The sequence below is a fragment of the Callorhinchus milii genome, unplaced genomic scaffold, assembly GCF_018977255.1.
Source record: "Callorhinchus milii isolate IMCB2004 unplaced genomic scaffold, IMCB_Cmil_1.0 Scaffold3, whole genome shotgun sequence".
In the NCBI taxonomy this organism is placed as follows: Eukaryota; Metazoa; Chordata; class Chondrichthyes; order Chimaeriformes; family Callorhinchidae; genus Callorhinchus; species Callorhinchus milii.
In genome coordinates, this window is record NW_024704744.1 from 2223263 (window position 1) to 2238915 (window position 15653).

Consider the following 15653-nt stretch of genomic DNA (forward strand, 5'->3'; position numbering starts at 1 on the left):
GGGGTTTCCGGCTGAAGCCGCGGGGCCGAGATGTTGGGAACCGTGTGGGGCCTCGTGAGGAGACACCGCCGCAAACTGGCGTCACCGGGTCCTGCTGGGAGGTCAGGGGGGGGTCAGGGGAGAGGGAGGAGGGGGGGGGTCAGGGAGAGGGAGGAGGGGGGGGGTCAGGGGAGAGGGGGTCAGGGGGGAGGGAGGGGGGGTCAGGGGGGAGGGGAGGGGAGAGAGGGGGGGGAGAGGGAGGGGGGGTCAGGGGAGAGGGAGGGGAGAGAGAGGGGGGGAGAGGGAGGGGGGGTCAGGGAGAGGGGGGGAGGAGGGAGGAGGGGGGTCAGGGGGGGGGAAGGGGGGTCAGAGGCGGGGGAGAGGGGGTCAGAGGCGGGGGAGAGGGGAGTCAAGGGGGGGGAGAGGGGAAGAGAGGGAGGGGGGGAGAGAGGGGAGGTCGGGGAGGGGAGAGGGGGAGGTCGGTGGGGGGGGAGAGGGGGGGGGAGAGGGGGAGGTCAGAGGGGCGGAGAGAGGGAGGTCAGAGGGGGAGAGAGAGTGAGAGAGAGGGGGGGAGTGAGAGAGGGAGGGAGAGGGGGAGTGTGTGTGAGAGAGAGAGGGGAAGAGAGTGTGACAGAGAGAGGGAGTGTGTGAGAGAGAGGGAGGGAGAGAGGGAGTGTGAGAGGGAGGAAGAGAGAGTGACAGAGAGAGAGAGAGTGAGGGAGTGTGACAGAGAGTGTGTGAGAGAGAGGGCGGTAGTGTGTGAGAGAGAGTGTGACCGAGAGAGGGAGAGAAGGGGGGAATGTGACAGAGAGAGTGAAGTGGGGAGGAATGGAGGGTGTGTGTGAGGGAGAGAGAGTGTGAGGGAGAGAAAGAGTGTGAGGGAGAGAGTGTGTGAGGGAGAGAGTGGCTTCTCCTCCACCCCCCGCACTGTCTCATGTGGAGTCCCTCAGGGCTCTGTCCTCGGTCCCCTCCTCTTCACCCTCTATATGCTCCCCCTCGGTGACATCATCCGCAGACATGGGGTTAACTTCCACATGTATGCGGATGACACCCAACTCTACCTTTCCTCCTCTACTCTCAACTCCACGACCCCGATGTCCTGACAGCTGCCTGTCCGACATCGAGTCCTGGACGAGAGACAACTTTCTTCAGCTCAACGTGCGAAAAACCGAGGCCCTCCTGATTGGCTCACGTCAGCGCCTCCGCACCTCAGGCGCTGACACCATCAGCATCCAAGGCTGCACTCTCCACCTCTCAAAGCCAGTCAGGAACCTCGGGTTTGTTCGACCCTGAGCTGTCCTTTCTCCCTCACATCCGCACCACAACTGGCACCGCCTTCCATCACCTCCGGAACATCGCCAGACTACGGCACTACCTCACCCCTCACGCGGCTGAAACCTGGTCACGCCTTTGTCACCTCAAGGCTGGACTATGGGAACTCTCTCCTCGCCGGCCTTCCCGCCACCTCCCTCCACACTGCAGGTCATTCAGAACTCTGCAGCTCGTGTACTGTCCCGCACCAGCACCGCGACCACATCACTCCCACCCTCGCTCGCCTCCACTGGCTCCCCATCCCCCAGAGGATCGATTTCAAGATCCTCATCCTCACCTACAAGGCCATTCACGGCCTCGCTCCCTCCTACCTCTCCAACCTACTATCCCCCTACCTACCTGCCCGTACCCTCCGTTCCTCTGGCTCCGGTCTGCTCCACGTCCCCCGCCCCAACCGCCCTACCATCGGTGGCGGGCCTTCAGCCTCTCAGCCCCGAGGCTCTGGAACTCTATCCCCCAGTGCCTTCGCCGCTTCCTCCCTTTCCTCCTTCAAGGCCGGTCTCAAACCTTTCTCTTTGACCGAGCCTTCAGCTCCCCTCTCGACTCTCTCCCCTCCTCGCTCCTCCCTTCCCTCCCCTCACCCTGACCATTTCCCCCCTCCTCTCTCCCTCCTTCCCTCCCCTCACCCTGACCATTTCCCCCTTGTTCGGGTCCTGACCCAACTGTACAGCGCCTTGGGACGTCCTCCCGACGTGAAAGACGCTCTATAATTCAAATGTTGTTGTAAGGGAGAGAGAATGTGTGAGGGAGAGAGTGTGTGAGGGAGAGACTGCGAGAGGGAGCGTTGAAAGCGGGTGAGTTTGAGAGTGAGGGAGAAAGTGAGAGGGTAAGAGATAGAATGTGAGAGAGAGAGACAGAGAGAGAGGGAGAGAGTCAGAGAGTGAGTGTGTGTGAGAGAGAGAGACTTGACTCCGGGAGTAATAATCCGTTCAAAAACAATAATAATTTGGGTCACTTCCGCCCACGGCTGTTTGTGGGGACGCTGCTGTGCGCAATTGGCTGCCGCGTTTCACCCCCCAAAAAATACACAGCAAATTCACTTTACAGCGTATTCTGTGAAGCGCTTTGAGACGTCTCGAAGGTGCTGTGAGGCCCTGGATCAAACGCAAGGATTATTAATATTTTAAAGAGAGCGCGGGACAGACTGAGAGACGGGGGCTGAGGGAGGGGGAAGGGGAGAGACGAGGAGGAGAGGGAGTGTGATGATGATGATAATAACAATAATAATCCTGCAATTGATATCGCGTCTTTTCATGTCTTCGAGACGTCTCAAAGCGCTTCACGGGATACACCGTCTAGTGAATTGACTGTGTATTTTTGTGGGCGAAATGTGTGAGGGTGAGAGACGGGGGGTGGGAGAGGGAGAGACGGGGGCTGGGGGTGGGAGAGGAGAGGCGGGGGCTGGGGTGGGAGAGGGAGAGAGAGACAGGAGTTGAGGGGGAGAGGAAGAGAGAGACGGGGCTGAGGGGGGATGAGGGAGAGGGAGAGACGGGGGCTGAGGGAGAGATGGGGGCTGTGGGGGGACGAGGGAGAGACGAGGGCTGAGGGGGGAGAGGAAGAGAGATGGAGGCTGAGGGACGAGGGAAAGGGAGAGACGGGGATGTGGGAGAGGGAAAGACGGGGGCTGAGGGGGACGAGGGAGAGAGAGAGAGACGGGGGCTGAGGGGGGACGAGGGAGAGACGGGGGTTGAGGGGGACGAGGAGAGACGGGGGTTGAGGGGGACGAGGGAGAGACGGGGGTTGAGGGGGGACGAGGGAGAGACGGGGACTGAGGGGGAGAGGGAGTGTAAATATATGAGAGGGTGAGCGAGTAGTAATGGATGCTAAGCGAGTGCCGTTGCTGCTCTCCCAGGTGTGTATCTGTTGGGTAAATACGCTCAGCGGAAGCTCCGGGAGCTCCAGGAGCACGAGGCGGCGGAATACATCTCCCAGGCCCGGCGCCAGTTCCACTTCGAGAGCAACCAACGCACGTGTAACATGACGGTAAGAGAGCTGGACATCCAGGCCATCTTTGTCTCCCCAACACCACCCCCCCCTCTCTCTCTGTCTCCCCAACACTCCCTCCCCCCCTCTCTCTGCCTCCCCAACACCCCCCCACCCCCCCCTCTGCCTCCCCCTCCCCCCCCCACTCTCTCTGTCTCCCCAACACTTGCCTCTCGCCCCCCCTCGTTCTGTCACCCCAACACTTCTCCCTCGCTCTCCCCCCACTCGCTCCCCCCCCTCGTCTGTCTCCCCAATACTCCCCTTTCCCCCCCTCCCCCCCCACCCTCTCTCGCCCCCCACCCTCTCTCTCTCTCTCTCTCTCTCTCTCTGTCTCCCCAAGAGAACACTCCTGCCCCCTTCCCCCTCTCTGTCTCTCTCCCCGGAGAGCCCTCCTCCCTCTCTGTCTCCCGGAGAGAGTGCTATCCTCAATGTCCGGCTCCCCGAGATCGATTGTTCCCCTCGCTCCTCGCTCTAACTCCCCAATACACACCTCCCTTTCTCTGTCTGTCTTCCCGGGAGAACGCTCCCCTCTCTAGCTTCCTGGGAGAGCCCTCCCCCTTCTCCCCTCTCTGCCCTCAGGGCTCTCCTAGATAGAGCTCTCCCTGATCCCCCGGCTCAAGACACTCCTCCCTCTCTCTTTTTCACCTGGGCTGGAGCCCCCGCCTCTCTCACAGTGCAGGAGGGGGTGTGAATGGGACCCGGGACACTACCCTGTGTGAGGAGTGCTATATAAATGCAAGTCGTTGTTGATGATGATGATGATGATGTCTGTCTCCCTCTCTGTCCCCACAGTGCTGTCCATGCTACCAACACTGCGAGAAGCCATCATGCAACAGCTCAACTCAGAGAGTCTCACAGCCCTCCTCAAAAACAGGTACGGTGGGGGGAGAGAGAGAGAGAAAGACCAGGAGTGTCTGAGTGAAAGAGAGAGAGAGAATGTCACCTCCTAACACAGGTAGAGTGCAGAGTGTGCGTGAGAGAGAGAGAGAAAGAGCCCGAGAGAGAGAGAGAGACACACACAGAATGTCACACTCCAACAAAGATTAAGTCCAGGAGTGTGTGAATGTGTGAGAGAGAGAGAGAGAGAGAGAGACGTAGAATATCACACTCCCAACACCGATAGAATCAGGGAGTGTGTGCATGACCAAAAGAGAGAGAGAGAGAGGCCAGAAGTGTGTGTGAGAGAGAGAAAGAGAGAGATTCTCACTGAAACCCTTATATGGGTCCAGAGGGGTGTGAGCGTTTGAGTCTGTGATTTCCATATAAAATATATACGTCATAAACCCGAGGCAACTGTGACACTATTTCTTGCTCAGCCGGGTGTCTGACATGTGGAAACCCATCACCGTTGCTTAAGAGTATCCAAACCAAACTGAGAATTCCACGCATCCCACCTACACATGGAAATCCCAGGGATAGATTGCTGGAGTGGAATGTGCTCTCTCTCCCTGGTGGGACACATCCTGAGAGGATTCCAGAGGCTATTAATAATAATAATAATAATCCTTGCATTTGATATAGCGCTTTTCACGTTGGGAGGACGTCCCAAAGCGCTTCACAGAACACACTGTAAATAAATTGACTGTATATTTGTGGACGAACGCGGCAGCCAATTGCGCACAGCAATGTCCCACAAACAGTCGTAGATTGAAAATGACCAATTTATTATTGTTTTTGGTTTTTTGGATGGATTATTATTAGGCTCTGTGTGGAGTAAGGAAACTTGCCCAAGGTTTCGCCCTGCCTGGAATTGAGCACAAGTTAGCAAGAGCCAAGACTTGGGGACCCCAGAGTGTGCGTTGGGGTAACTGCTGGGGTCTCACCAGCTGAAACCACATTGCTGATATCGCTGTCCGGCAACCGTTCCCGCTGCTTGTCCAGTTAGGACCACCCTATCCATTAGGGCTTTGGCTCGGAGGATTAACAGGAGCTGAGAGGGAGGATTCCCTGCCCCCAGTGCCGAGTCTGCCCTTCCAGGTCCTGCCAATGAGCCAGGCCGGGCTGTGCTGTCATCAGCAGTGCCCTGGAATACTGTTGGCTCAATCCTGACTCTCTGTTGCCAAACATGTCACCTTGGAGCCAGTTCAGCTCTGAGGAGACCCCACTCACCTCACAATGGGTTGAATGGTCTCCTTCTGTGCTGACGGCCTTTGTGTTTCTGGTTGGCTTGTCTTTGAATGTGTCCATGTGTTTGAAGTTTCAATGATATTTACTGTCTCTCTCTCTCTCTCTCCATAGACCAGCGAACAAGTTGGAGATCTGGGAGGATCTGAAGATCATAAGTAATTCATTGTTACAATTCATTTACTGATGTTAGCGACAGAACAATGTGTGTGTGTGTGTGTGAGCCTGGCTCAGTGGCAGCGCTCTCTCTCTCTCTCTCTCGCCTCTGAGTCAGAAGGTTGTGAGGTCAAGCCCCATGTCAGGACTTGGGAGTGACACAGTCTAAGCTGATGCTCCAATGCACTTCTGGGGGGTATTGCACTGTCGGGAGGTGTCGTCTTTCGGAGGAGACGTTAAACCGAGGTCCCGTCTGCCTGTTCAGGTGGATGTCAAAGATCCTGTGGCGCTATTCGAAAAGAGAAGGGAATTTCTCTGTCCCGGTGTCCTGGCCAACAAATCTGCCGAATAAAAAGAATATTGGTCATGCACTCATGTTTGGCTGCCCAGGGTCTTGGGATGTCCTCCCAACGTGAAAGGCGCTATATAATTATGAGTTGCTGGTGCGACGCTGCTGAGTGCAAATTGGCGGCTGTGTTTCGCCCACAAAATACGGTCAGTTCACTTTGCAGAGTATCCTGTGAAGCGCTTTGAGACATTTTGACGATGTGATAAGGTCCTATATCAAAGGCAAGGATTATTATTATTATTATTATCTAACTCGTGTGGTGTGTGACCCGCGAGTGCTGGATGGACAGTGTAGAGGGAGTGTTACTGTGCATCTAACTCGTGCCGTGTGTGAGCTGGGGAGTGTGGTTGATTGACCAGTGGTGGGTGAATCTGCCTGTGTTGGCTCACTGCCCTGCTGGTTACAGGTTTCAGCCGGGGCCTGGTGGCTGTGTACAGCACGTGTATGCTGGTGGTCCTGCTGAGAGTGCAGCTGAACATCATCGGGGGCTACATCTACCTGGACAACGCAGCCATGGGCAAGAATGTCGCTGTGAGTAAACAGGCCGGACGGCGGCTCGCTGGGGCAGTGGCAGAGTCTCCCTGCCACAGTCTGTGCCAGCAACGCCCACACATGAGTGATTATGTGCAGTGGAGGCCTGCAGCGTAGTGGTTAGAGCGCTCGGCTCGCGAGCGAGAGACCCGGGTTCGATTCCCGGGCAGGACGACACCTTTTCAGGGGTATAATCCCATCAAATAACTAAGTAAATAAATTCGGTCGCTCATTCCACGGCTGTTTGTGGGGACGCTGCTGCGCGCAATTGGCTGCTGCGTTTCGCCCACAAAATATACGGTCAATCCACTCAAATTTTGGGACGTTTCAATGACGTGATGAGGCGCCATATCAAAGGCGAGGATTATTGCTGTTCTTATCCTTAATAAAACGTGTCACCCGGGAACCTGTGAAACACTGGGAATTGTTATCACTGTGGGAGGAAGCCCCGCAGTATTCAGAACGCTCCACGAGGCGGCGCCACAACACAGGGGGAAAGATGCAGCAGATACTGTATAACTCCTGCAGCATTCACCGCCATTCGCAAGATAATTAGATAGTCCGGGGTGAATAAGGCCCTTTGGCCCATTTGATCTCCTCCCTCCAGAACACCCACACTACCGCTCCCCCCCCCCCACCCCCACCAATCACAGCATCAAGCTGCTTTGAAATGAGTCCCAGTGTCCTGGGCTCAGCGCCCCTTCCTGTCAACCTGTCCCAGTGATTGATTACCCTCCCCTTGTTATTTGATATAATTACCCTCTTTATAAAGAAAAATGTCCTCCCCTGAGTCCTGAAATTGCTCTTTCCACCATTAAACCTGCGTCCTCTCGTTCCGCTGTCTTGATGCATCCGAACGTAATGATCTGGGTTTACCTTTTCAGTCCCATTCCGTCTGAAATGTTACGCACCTCTATGAGATCCCCTCTGAGTCCTTTTATCACAAGACTGAAGAGCCCGAGCTTGTCTAAATCATCACTCGCAGCTCATCTCTCTTTAACACTGGGGATCAGCCTCCTTGCTCTCTCTGCGCTGATCTCTGGGGCCGGTGACCAGAACGCTATGCAGTTGTGTGGTCTGACTAGAGCTCTGTACAGCCTGAATAGGACATCTGGGGATCTGAACTCAGCAGATTTAGCAGTAACAGCTTCTTGTTTGCCTTGTTTATTGTTGCCTCGCATTGTTTTGACATGGTGAGCGATGAGACAACTCAAACCCCTAGATCTCCTACAGCTCCCCCCCTCCCCCCGACAAGTTCCTGCTCTTCTCTGCACTGAATCAACGGTCTCGGCAGCTTCTCCCGTACGTCGCGGTGACCGCAACTCTATGCAGTATCTAAATGCCGTGTGACTTGACGTGTAGACGTGGGAGGTGTAGGGATCTAGACGTTAGATGTGTAGGGATCTGAACAGATGCGATACATGTCCTGGGTCCTTGTAAGGCTGCAGAGGCCGAGATGATTGGGATGTTTACAAGGGAGATGGCTGGTGTGACAGCCTGGCTGAGTCTGGTAATCACTCTCTCCTCCCAGTCACACGGGATGTGGGTTCACGTCTCTGGTATTTTACTCACAAAATACACAGGCAAACCACTTTACAGTATATCCTGTGAAGCGCTTTGAGACGTCTCAAAAAAACTAGGAGGAAGTGTCAACACAGAGGACGACATTAAAAAAATGCAGCGCGACATAGATAGGTTGGAGGTTAGGTTGATTGGGCAGGTAGGTGGCAGATGAAGTATAATGTAGGGAAGTGCAAAGTCATCCATCTCGGGAGCAAAAACAGTAGAGCGGGTTATTTTTTAGAAGGGGAGAGATTGGAATGTGTCCTAACCTTGACTAACTAGAGAGGTTAGGGAAAGAATAAAGTAAAATAAGAGGGACTCGGGTGTCCTTGTACACCAATCACAGAGAGTTAGTCTGCAGGTGCTGCAGCAATTAGGAAGGCGAACGGTATGTTAACATTCATTATGAAAGGATTAGAGTATAAGAGTAGGCAAGTCTTGCTGCAACTGTATAGGGCCCTGTGAGACCACACCTGGAATACTGTGTGCAGTTTTGGTCTCCTCATTTAAGGAAGGATGTACTTGCCTTAGAGGGGGTGCAGCGTAGATTTACTGGGTTAGTACCCGGGATGAAGGGGATGAGTTACGAGGATAGGCTGACCAATTTGGGCCTATATTCTCTAGAATATAGAAGAATTAGAGGGGATCTTATAGAAACCTATAAGATCACCAAAGGGCAATGATAGAGTAGATAGTGGGAGATTGTTTCCCCGGTTGGAGAAACTAAAACCAGGGGTCACAACCTTAAAATCAGAGGCCAACCCTTTCACTGAGTGGAGGAAGAACTTCTTCACTCAAAGTGCAGTGAATGTATGGAACTCACTACCCCAAAGGGCTGTTGACGCTCAGTCCTTGAACATATCCAAGACTGAGATAGATTTCTTATTGCAAAAGGGATTAAGGGATATGGGGCTAAGGCAGCGTCAGGTTATTAGCTGGAGTTAGATTAGAAGATCAGCCATGATTGAATGGCGGGGCAGGCTCGAAGGGCCGAATGGCCTACTCCTCAGACATGTTATGTTATGTCTCAATGACGTGATACGGCGCTATATCAAATGCAAGGATTATTATTATTATCTCTGTTTCTCCCTCTGCTCTCTCTGTCTCTGTCTCTCTCTCTATCTGTCTGTCCGTCTCTCTCTCTCTGTCTGTCTCTCTCTCTGTGTGTCTCTCCTCTCTGTCTGTCTGTCTGTCTGTCTGTCTGTCTGTCTGCGTCTCTGTCTGTCTGTCTGTCTGTCTGTCTGTCTGTCTGTCTGTCTGTCTGTCTGTCTGTCTGTCTGTCTGTCTGTCTGTCTGTCTGTGTCTCTCTCTCCCCCCCTCTCTGTTTCCCTCTCTGTCTCTCTCTCTATCCCTGTCTCTCTCCCTCCCTCTGTCTTTCTCTACTTTGCTCTCTCTCCCTCACTCTGCTCTGTCCCTCTGCCTTGTCTCTCTCTGTCTGTCTCACCCTCCCTCTCTCTCTCCTTCCCTCTCTCCGCAGACACAGGCTCCCCCTGAAGTCCAGCAGCAATACCTATCTAGTATACAGCACCTCCTCGGGGATGGTAAGTGTCAGCGCTGCCTGCACACTTGTTCAGCCTTCGCTTTTCCCCAACAAAACTTGCATTTATACAGCGACCTTTGCCCCAAAAGGCCCCAATCCCTGCCCTCTACCCTACATTACTCCCGCTCACTCCTCCACTTCCACCATCCTCTGCCTGGCAAGACACCTTGTGTCACCCTCCTACCCGCACCCTTCCTTCCCTCCACCCCTCCTGATCCCAACCCCCAGCTTGGGTCCATATCCCTGACTATCCATCTCCTCGGGACGTCCTTCCGACGTGAAAGGCACTGCGTGAAGGTCACTTGTTGTTGTTCACGCAGGGGAGTGTTTCTGAGCGCTTAAGAGCGCTGGAATCGTTTCGCCCACAAAATCCACAGTCAGTTCACTTTACAATATACCCTGTGAAGTGCTTTGAGACATCTCGATGGCGTGATGAGGCGCTGTATCAAATCCAAGGATTATGATGATTATTATTTATTTCCCCTTCTTTGTGTTGAAATAATCAGTTTCATATTCTGTGTTCACTCCCGGCTTCTCTCTCTCTCTCTCTCCCTCTCTCTGTGAGCTAGGTTTGAGTGAGCTGGTGACGGTGGTGAAGCAGGCCGTGCGGGAGGTGATTGGGGGGTGAGTGCTGGAGCTTCTCTCTCTCGCTCGCTTTCTCTGCATGCGACTGACTCTGTCCTGCACAGCATCTCTCCATGTGTTCGTGAACTTTACCTTGCACCAGTGTTCTCTCTGCGTGTGTGTGACTGACACTGGCTGCTATTACTGTGTGTGTGTGTGTGATTGACTGACCTGTTGTTACACTGTGTGTGGGTGTGACTGACTGACCTGTTGTTACACAGCGTGTGTGTGTGTGACTGACTGACCTGTTGTTACTGTGTGTGTGTGTATGTATGTGTGTGTGTGTTTGTAAGTGACTGACATGTCCTGCTGTTGCCCAGCATCTCCCTGAAACAGTCCTTGACACTTGTGGATCTGGAGCATCACATCCGGACGATCCGGGAGCAGATTGAGAGACGACATTCCCGGAATATGGAGCGGCCCAGCACCAGGTCCCCGCTCTGCCGCTACCTGATCCCTGACGAGGACGACACACTCGCCTCACAGGTACCCAAGCAGCTAACTACAGCGACCGTGTGTGTGGCATATGTGTGTGTGTGGTGTTTGTGGCGTGTGTGCGTGTGTTGTGTGTGGCGTGCACGTGTGTGTGCCTTGTGTGTGTCGTGTGTGTATGTGTATGTGTCTGGGGCGCGCGCGTGTGTGTGTGTGGGGATGTGAGTGTGTGTGTGTGTGGGGTGTTTGTATGTATGTGGGCGGGCAGGGGTCAGGAAGAGAGAAAGGCGTGTGTACAGGACGTGAACTGCAGATTATTGTTCTCGCTGCAGGCCTGCGGATTGACAGACAAAGACAAGACCACGATCAAACTACTGAACGAGACGAGAGACATGCTGGAGAGGTGTGTACGAGGGTGTAGGGCCTCTGACCAGAGAGAGAGAGAGAAAGACCGACGGACTCCGATCTTAGAGACAAAGATCAATCTCTGACACGGAGCGAGAGAGAGAGAAAATCTGGAGGGATAGACTATCTTCCGATCTTAGGCATTTCCTGCTGCTTGTCCAGCTAGAACCACCCTAGCCTTCAGGGCTTTGGCTTGCAGGGTTAACAGGGGCTGAGTGGGAGGATTCCCTGCCCCCAGCGACTGGTCTGCACTTCCAGGTCCTGCTGACGATCCAAAGCCTTGCGGAGCGAGACACGTCAGCGGTTTCTCTGCGCAGAGCGAGCGCGTGCAAGTGACCTCAGTGACGGCAAACGTTTTCATACGATGACCCGAGCTGCCAGGTGTCAGCCCGGCTCAGTCGGGAATGCTCTCGACTCCGATTCAGACGGTTGTGGGCTCGAGCCCCGGGTTGGGACTTGGAATCACGCGGCGCTAAGGTGACACTCCATTGCAGTGTATTGTCGAAGGTGCCGTCCTTCAGGTGAGATGTTAGACCGAGGTTCCGTCTGCCTGTTCGGGCGGACAGTGACCCAGGACAGTTGGCCAGGAACTGGGAGAGAGAAACTCCCTTCTCTCCTCAAGTAGAGCGATGAGATCTTTTACAACGACAACTTGCACTTCTATAGCGTCTTCCACACAGGGCAGCGTCTCAGAGCGCTTAACAGTGGGGGAGCCTGACTCCGAGCCGGGGGGTGGGGGTGGGGAAGGTGGCTGTAAGCACGGTCGAAGAGGAAAGTTTTCAGGCAGGACTTGAAAGAGGGGAGAGGGAGAGTGTTCCAGAGTTTCGGGGCTGAAAGCGCGACCTCCAATGGTGGGGGGGAGGGTGCGAGGGACGAGCAGGAGGCCGGTGCCAGTCGATTGGGGAGTGAGGAGGTCGGGGAGGTAGGGAGGAGCCAGGGAGCGAAGGGATTTGAACACCGAGTGTGTGAGGATCTCGAAGTCGATCCGTTTGGTGACGGGGAGCCAGTGGAGCCTGGGCCAGAGCCGGTGAGCCGTGGGTGCGGAGTTTGGTCTGGGTCAGTGTACGGGCGGCAGAGTCTGAATGAGCTGGATCTTAACGTCCACCAGAACAGGCAGAGGGTTTAACATCTGATCCGAAGGACTGGATTTGACAAGATGTCGCCTGTGCAGTCGCTTTGAGAGGTGATTGATGTTCTGGCCGTTGTGTAAGTCTGTGTGTGCGTGTGTTTGTGTGTCGGCAGCTGTGACTTCTCCACTGTGCTGAGCTCCTGTCTGACACGAGGCTTCAGCCGTCTGCTGGATAACATTGCCGAGTTCTTCAGACCCACAGAGCACGAGCTGACTCCCAACGGCAAGATTACCAGGTCAGTGACTGCCGCTGGGCGTGTGTGGAGCACACCACCAACACCAACAACAACAACAACCTGCATTTATACAGCGCCCCTCAGCCAGAGCGCTTGACGCTGAGACGGAGGGGTGGGGGAGGGAGGTGACCGTATGCACGGTTGAAGAGCGAGGTCTTCGGGCGCGACCTGAAAGGAGGGGGTGAGGCGGAGGGATTGGTGGGGGAGAGAGTTCTGAAGCTTCGGGCGTATTGGCCTTAAAGCGCGGTCGCTGATGGTGGAGCGGAGGATAGGAGCGGCGAGCGGGAGACCCGAGCCAGCCGAGCGCGGGGCAGCGGGTAGTGGAGTGGGGAGCGAGCCAGGCTCTACCTCAGCTCTCAGTCCAAGCTGTCTCTTGAGCTCATTACTTGGTGTCTCTCCTCCCCTCTCTTCTCCGTGGCACCCTCTTCCCCCTCTCTCCCCACACCTCCCTCTCCCCCACAGCTTGTCCAGCGTCAGTCTGCCTCTGGCCAAAATCATCCCGATTATTAACGGACAGATGCACGCCACCTGCAGCGAGACTCCCAGCCACTTTGTTCAGGTGAGTGCCAGCCTCCCTCCGTCCCTCCCTCCCGACCCTGACATCTCCCTCAACCCCTCCTGTGCCCGGTGGGACTCCCCGTGGGGGAAGCGAGCACCAGCACGGACACGATGAGGGGGGAAAAGACCATCACAATAATAATAATTATCCTTGCATTTGGTACAGGGCCTCTCCCATCAGGAGGGTGTCTCAAAGCGCTTCACAGCATACATGTAAAATGTAGTGCGTGCGTGTAGGTGATCGTGAAGCCCAGTTGCGCCCAGCTCGCTCCATCCCTCGCCTCCTTCAAGTCACGTCTCGACCCTTTTCTTCGACCGCGCCTTCACCCACCCTCCTACCCCCACCCTCCCTTCCCTCCACCCCCTCCTGATCCCAACCCCCAGCTCGGGTCCAAATCCCTGACTGTCCAGCGCCTTGGGACGTCCTCCCGACATGAAAGCGCCGTGTAAATGTAACTTCTTGTTGTCACTCGCTGTTATTCTCTCCCACGCAGGACCTGCTGATGATGGATCAGGTGAAAGATTTCGCCGCCAACGTGTACGAGGCATTCAGTACCTCTGAGCAGCTGGAGAAATAGCCCGGGGGCCACGGGTGAGAGAAAGGGGGCGGCGGGAGAGAGACGGAGAGAGTGGTGGGGGGGAGGTGGGAGTGGAACTCTCACCTCTTTCTCTCCTGGTTCTCCCCCTCCCGCTCCCCTTCTATTCCCCCCCCCCCCACCCCCAACCCCCTGACAACGTGACCCTCAGCGACCCCCAACGGCCAGCGAGCTCTGTCCACGTGATGGCAATGTTCTTCTCCGCCGTCCCTCGTCGTCCCGGTTGCCCTCAGCCCCTCTCGAGACACGATTACATTAATCTGCCTGTAAATACCTTGTATCATAGCCCTGTTTGTATCCTCTGTATTATACCCAGTGCCCCCTTCCCATGGGCGTGACCGTCAGCCTGGGGGGGGCAACGACATGTTTTTAGTGACCACGTTGCTCCCGATTCAGATTGGATTTAGATTCAGTTAAAATAAACAAGGCGACACTGAAGGGAATGTGTCTCCACTGACGTTCACTCTGTGTTTGCCCTATTGCTCTCATTGTTTCTTCTCCCTTTGCATGTACGTAGTGAGCTTCGTGTGGGGTAACGTCCCGACCCCACCTTCCACGTCGGGAGCATGTCCCAAGGCGCTTAACGTACGGCTGGGGACCTGAGCTGAGAGGGGAGGGGGGAGCTGAGCGAGAGGGTGGGTGGGGGAAGAGGTGGTAGGTGTTGAGACTGACGTTGAAGGAGGAAAGAAGCAAACAAGTCTGGGGGGAGGGGTTCTGGAACGGAGTTCCTGAGAATGGGGACAAACAGCCTGAAAATGGTGGGGTGTGTGGGGCGGGGGGAAGGTGAGCTTGATGAGATCACAGGTGGTGGTGGGTTTGCGGGGGAGTGGGGGTAAGTTGTGGAGGGATTTAAAGGTGGGAATGAGGAGCGAGGGTGGGGATGATAGGCTCAAGGAGGCAGAACAGGTCTGATCCGAGTGACTGACCCACGACATCTTCAGCTCCCGCAGGCAAGGTGGTCCTCACTGGACAACCAGCGGGAAAACTTACCAGACAGTGATATCAATGGCACATTATTGGAGCTGGTTCGAATCCAGCAGATACCCCGACTGCCTGGTTCAGGACACAGGGTATAGGCCACCGCCAAGAATGGGCTCTTACGATAGAGGTAAATCTTGAGGTGGGCTTTGAAATTGGGGAGGGAGGGGGGCAGTCAGGATCGAACAATAATATAATAATTCTTATTGCTCCAGGAATGAAATGAATCGGTGGTTGCATCTCCACATCTGTCCACACGATGGTGCCGGATGATTGGAAGCGTAATACAGTAATAATCCATGCATTGATATAATAATAATAATACTAATTGCATTTGATACAGCTCCTTATCACATCTTCGAGACGTCTCAAAGCGCTTCACAGGATATACTGTCAAGTGAATTGACTATATTTTCTGGGCAAAACACAGCCAATTGCGCACAGCAGCGTCCCACAAACTGGTGGATTTGTGTGACCACTTTTGAGGGCTTATTACTTTTGTTCACAATAATCCTTACATTCGATGTAACGCCTTATCACCTCGTCTCCAAAGAGCTTCACGGGATTTTACTGCACAGCGCAACGCCTGGACGTTTTGGGTGAGTGCGGCGGCCAATTTGTGCAGTGTGATTCCCTCGGTGATTGAGAAATTGAAGAAAAAGAGAGAGGCTTCGTTTTTAAGGAGGGGAGGAGGAGAGGGGAGGGCGAAAGGATGGGGTAAAGAAGGGGGGAGGCAAAGAAGCAGTTTTTAAATAAGAACAGAACAGCAGCAAGATGAAAGAAGACCACGGTCCATCCAGTTTGCTTTCCACCTTCCTGGCAGTCGCTTGCACACGTCCGAAAATAAAAAGCAGATTTAATAAAGCATTCACAGTCGCACCACTTTACAGTGAAACTCTCTTGAGACATCTCGACGATGTGATAAGATGCTATCGTCAACAACAAATTGTGTTTATGTGGCGCTGGCCAAAGGCACGGTCATAGGGGAAAGTCTTGAGATAACCTTGATAATAATGATAATGATCCTTGCATTTGATAAAGCAATACCTTATCGTGTTTTCGAGGTGTCCAAAAAGAGCAGCCCCAAGCCTCCGAGGCTCTTAGAATGTTCTTTCCTTCCTTTGCCGTGTTCTGGTTT

At 54.4% G+C, this 15653-nt stretch overlaps 1 protein-coding gene across 1 annotated transcript; it reads left to right on the forward strand.

The window, feature by feature from the left end:
- Nucleotides 1-30: 30 nt before the first annotated feature.
- On the forward strand, nt 31-13570 carry pex3 (peroxisomal biogenesis factor 3). Its single transcript, XM_042332734.1, has 12 exons — nt 31-112; nt 3140-3294; nt 4086-4168; nt 5533-5576; nt 6330-6454; nt 9495-9558; nt 10127-10181; nt 10502-10667; nt 10946-11016; nt 12261-12383; nt 12846-12942; nt 13436-13570. The coding sequence occupies exons 1-12, from the start codon at nt 31-33 to the stop codon at nt 13517-13519; spliced, it is 1149 nt and encodes a 382-aa protein (XP_042188668.1). The 3' UTR covers nt 13520-13570.
- Nucleotides 13571-15653: the final 2083 nt, after the last annotated feature.

Bases quoted from the DNA above. Each gene is read 5' to 3' on its own strand.
- pex3 (XM_042332734.1), top strand. From the start codon at position 31: ATGTTGGGAACCGTGTGGGGCCTCGTGAGGAGACACCGCCGCAAACTG. The intron at 4,169-5,532 runs GTACGGTGGGGG...CTCTCTCCATAG, and splicing joins ACAGCCCTCCTCAAAAACAG to ACCAGCGAACAAGTTGGAGA. The intron at 5,577-6,329 runs GTAATTCATTGT...TGCTGGTTACAG, and splicing joins GGAGGATCTGAAGATCATAA to GTTTCAGCCGGGGCCTGGTG.